This window comes from Bison bison, unplaced genomic scaffold (assembly GCF_000754665.1).
Source record: "Bison bison bison isolate TAMUID 2011002044 unplaced genomic scaffold, Bison_UMD1.0 scf7180017864498, whole genome shotgun sequence".
NCBI lineage: Eukaryota > Metazoa > Chordata > Mammalia > Artiodactyla > Bovidae > Bison > Bison bison.
The window spans coordinates 3,868,376-3,873,126 of NW_011495057.1; the positions used below are offsets into that span (position 1 = coordinate 3,868,376).

The 4,751-nt window shown below is 39.4% G+C and overlaps 1 protein-coding gene across 2 annotated transcripts in view; it reads left to right on the plus strand.

Annotated features, from left to right (window-relative positions):
* Nucleotides 1-648: 648 nt before the first annotated feature.
* IMPACT (impact RWD domain protein) overlaps nt 649-4,751 on the plus strand; it is a 30,963-nt gene continuing 26,860 nt past the window's right edge. For both annotated transcript variants that reach the window (XR_824245.1, XM_010828937.1), the window contains exons 1-3: nt 649-1,084; nt 2,183-2,235; nt 3,113-3,175. Coding sequence is in view for 1 of the 2 variants with exons in the window: in XM_010828937.1 (XP_010827239.1) it covers nt 974-1,084; nt 2,183-2,235; nt 3,113-3,175 (227 nt within the window). In the remaining variant the exon portion in view is untranslated. The remainder of the gene's footprint in view (nt 1,085-2,182; nt 2,236-3,112; nt 3,176-4,751) is intronic.

A 4,751-nucleotide genomic window follows, 5' to 3' on the forward strand; every position in this document is an offset into this window, starting at 1 on the left:
GCCCGCACCGCCAGGGGCTGAGGCTGCGCCATTCGCTCAGCCGCATCCCATTTTCCCGGCGCCTGAGCTCAGGCCATCTCTCGCGCTGGCGGCTCCCGGGCGTCGGCGCGCTGGGCCTGCCTTGGACGGTGCCATCGTCAACCATCAGCACGCGACTCAGCAGCGCCGGGCTGGAGGCAGAAACCAGGGTTCTGCTTCCCAGCCTGTCTCTGCCGGGTGACCTTGGAGTGTCCACTTAAGACCCCAGTTTCTGCGTTTGCAAAAGGGGCAATTACAACACGGACCCTGGAGTCCCCTGAGGACCCGTGGATCTAATGCTCTTGGGCTTGAGCTTACCCCCAGCGTGTGGCTCACGTGGGCGTTATTGAAGCTTTTCCTAATGGGCCCTAAGGACAAAATGAGATTATACAATGTTGGAAGTGTACGTTGCTCCTCATTTTTACTTTTAGATCCCGTTTTATTCTTAACCTGAAACCAAAAGTAATTTCTGAAACGTTTCGAGGATTTGATTACCAAAAACCCCAACAATCACCCAGCCTGGTGGCCAAATTCAAAACAAAACGAAGCAGGAGATAGGCAGTAGTAATATAAGGGCAAACATGATGGGTAGCAGTGGTCCAGGGTTGGGGGGGGGCGGGTGGGAGGGGTTACCTGTTAAAAAGAGAAGGCGGAGCAGAGAAGATACGTTTATCCTTTCACTTGTGAATATCATACAGAGTATAGGAGTGCATATATATTTTGGCTCAGTAAGGTTGGGCCCGTCATTGCTATAGAGTCTGGTACCCAGGGAGTAGGACATTTTGACCCACTGCTGAGAACGTTTGGTGTCGTTCCTTTAGGGCTCCTTCACCCAAAATGGTTACGTTAAATGCAAATACCTTATAATAAGGAAGACTCAGAGTTTTTAGGGTAGTCAAAAAATTTTTGGCTTTTTCCCCTCATCAACCTGTTTCAGAATGAGGAAATTGAAGCAATGGCTGCTATATATGGCGAGGAATGGTGTGTCATTGATGACTGCGCCAAAATATTTTGTATTCGAATTAGCGACGATATAGATGACCCCAAGTGGACACTTTGCTTACAGGTATTTTTCTTCATCTACAGCCGTTTTCCAGTTACAGTATTGACTTTGTATTATTGACTACTGTTGTATTTCTCTAATTTTTCTTGTGTGAATTGTTCTGATCTGTCATTTCATTGCTGACTTTTGTTAACGATTGATGATCTAAATGTATGGGTAGTTAGATCACTCTCCAGTAATGCTTTCATTGATAATATCGGTCTTTCCTATGCCAGTTATTGAAGTGTTCTTCATGTACCTTTGGCAGACTTGAGTTTCACTTCCTTTCATTATCTTCTCCATTTAATAGAGGAGGGTATAAACCTGGGAAATGGCTAGCATTTTCTGAGAAAGAATAGATTAGTAATTTAGATGGTTCATAGAGTAGATAACTCATTTCTTTGTTAACTGGGAATCAGTTGTGGTTAGGATACATACAGGAAACGATCAGTTACAGCTTTGTGTTTAATGCTTATTCTTTGGTGACTGTCTGCACTTCCAACATAAAAGATGCCGAATTGAGTTTTTATCTATTCATTTTTATAGTAATACTGATTTCAAAAGAAACATGCATGGTTTTCTAATAACTGTTAGCTATTTAATAGTATTTGGTAGGATTTTTTTTTTTAATTTCTTAAAAATATCTGGAACATGTTATAATGCCACCCTCGTCATCCGGGGTTGGGGTATAATGACTCTATTTCAGTTTCCCTTTGTCTTTGTCCACCCCACTTTTTCTAAATTTAATTGCTTTTATACTTTCTCAGCAAATAATCTCCTTTAAAAGTTGGCATCATCTTAACAACATATTTATCCTAGAGAAGGGAATGGCAACCCACTCCAGTATTCTTGCCTGGAGAATTCCATGGACAGAGGAGCCTGGTGAGCTACAGTTAATGGGGTTGCAAAGAGTCGGACACAACTGAGCAGCTAACTCTAACAACATATTTAAGGTGGAAGCATAAATGTGAGGAGGGAATTCGATTCTGAAATTTGATATAACAATGGTTTTGTGTCTTAGTTTGGCAAGTTAGAAATCTGTCTGGTGACTGGCTTTATGAGTGTTGTTGTTTTTGAACCATGATAAAATATAAGCAGGTTTGTTTTTAAACTGCTTTGTAGGTGATGCTACCAAATGAATACCCAGGTACAGCTCCACCTATTTATCAACTGAAGTAAGCTATATTTCTACATTTATATTTTTATAAAAAGTTTTACTTTGCAAAGATTGTTTGTACTGTACCCTGTGTTTAAATGTCAAAATGTATATAGAAATTAAAATTAGAGTTAATGTAGAGTATTAACATTTAAAAATTAAATTATGTAAAAACACACTGACATTTGCCACTTAGTATAAAAGAATCAAAGGATTCATAGGGGATAAAATAGCTACAGAATGTCATTAGAGATGGGGAAGGAAATCTTCCTCGTTAGACAATCTAGTAATCTAGAAACCTTGGTCGGTAGACTCACTCCTAACCTGTTTCCCTGAGTGTTTTAAAACCACAGCAGTAAAGTTTGCTATCACTCATGGTTCTGTAATTTTTCATTTTTATTCATTGAAAATGAAAGATAGGCCTATAGAAAGCTTATAAACATAAGTGCTCTTTTCAGAGAAAGTTGATTTACAGTCATGTGGCAATTGACTTACTTGTTAGAGTTGTTTTTGGGGACATCAGTTAGAAAAAATTGGGAACTCTGGTTGTGTGGCAAATGCTGTGAATTTGGAAATATAGATTCTGGAACATATTCTGCCACTTAGGTAAACTTAGGCAGCTTTTATGATATCTTATGCACTCCATTTTTTAAACTATATTTTAATTGAATAATGATGGTGTTGGTGTCATCATGGTTTCCTAAGAGGACTAAATGAGTTAATGCAAATGAAAGCATTTTGGAACTGTATAGATTTATATAACATAAAATAATATTTTGATCAAAGTAGAAAAATTTTAAAACTTAAAATCAGTTTGTGATTAATCAGTATTTTTTCTTTGTGATATAAACACAGTCTTTGAGTAATCATCTTTATTTTGTTTTATTTAATCTTAGTGCTCCTTGGCTTAAAGGGCAAGAACGGGCAGATTTATCAAATAGCCTTGAGGAAATATACATGTAAGTAATAGATGATTAAAAACAATGCTATTAGTGATTCTGTTATGGGCTTTGTTGGAACTGTGATATATTAGGCCCTTTTGTAAACTTTATGTTAAGCTGTTTGTCCATTAACAAAAAGAATACAGTTGAAGAATCCTTGAAAGATTAGTTATATAGTTTTATATATACATTTGATATAAAATTCTATTTAGAAACAAAAATAAAAGTATTATTTAGACCTAATAGCTATAAAAACACTTAGCTAGCTGTGAAAGTAAATTCAGAGACACTGTTCTTATTTTGATATTTTCATAGGCTATGTTGAATGAAACTGGTAACAGCAGAATCCTAAGCATAACCATTCCTTAAACTACCATGTACTGTTAATGGTAATGTTCTTGTATTAGGCCATAGGACTGAGAGTCTATTGCTAGTATACTGTATTTTTCACTCATTCATTCAGCAGATGCTACATAGCAGGTATTATACTAGATCCTGGATATATAGAATTAGTAGAAACAGAAATGGTCCCAGTTTTCATAGCATTTAGAATTTGCTGGTAGGGGAGATATTACTGATAACTCTGTAAAAATGAATGTCAAACTGCAGCTGTGATAAGTTCTATGAAAGAAGGATATTAATGTGTAGTAATGAGTTTGAAATAAGACCTGACCTAGTAGGAGGTGAGTGATGACTTGTTTGACTTAAGAGCTGAGTTACTTAAATGAAAAGAACTCCAGTGAAAGACCACAGCACGTGCAGAGGCTCTGTGTCAAGGAGTTTGGAACATATGAAGACACAAAATAATGGTGGTATAGGGAGGGGGTGTTGGAAAAGGGAGCATGGTGGGAAAGGAAGCAGTGAGGTGAGCAGGGGAAGTTATGGAGAGTTCTGTAGGCTGTGTGGAGTGTCTGTCTTTGTCCTGAGACCTGTGGGAAGCTCAGAAGAGCCGAGAAGTACTATGATTTGTGGTGAGACTTTCATTTTGAAAACCCCGTTCTGTGTCCAGGTGGAGAACTGACTGGAAGCGGGCAACTAGATTTGGGAAGGCTGGTGCAATAGTCCAGAGAAGGTGTTTCTGTGATTCGGGTGAATTGTATTGAGATATATTCATTTAGTACAACAAATAATGTTCTGGAATATCAGCTTTACTGTAATCCAGGAACTGGTAAGAGTTGTCTTACGCGTTCCAGGTGGCCTCCCCACCTGGCACAGTGAGAAAACCCACTTTGTGTCTATCAGATCAGATCAGTCGCTCAGTCGTGTCTGACTCTTTGCGACCCCATGAATTGCAGCACGCCAGGCCTCCCTGTCCATCACCAACTCCCAGAATTCACTCAGACTCACGTCCATCGAGTCAGTGATGCCGTCCAGCCATCTCATCCTCTGTCGTCCCCTTCTCCTCCTGCCCCCAATCCCTCCCAGCATCAGAGTCTTTTCCAGTGAGTCAACTCTTCGCATGAGGTGGCCAAAGTGCTGGAGCTTCAGCTTTAGCATCATTCCTTCCAAAGAAATCCCAGGGCTGATCTCCTTCAGAATGGACTGGTTGGATCTCCTTGCAGTCCAAGGGACTCTCAAGAGTCTTCTCCAACAC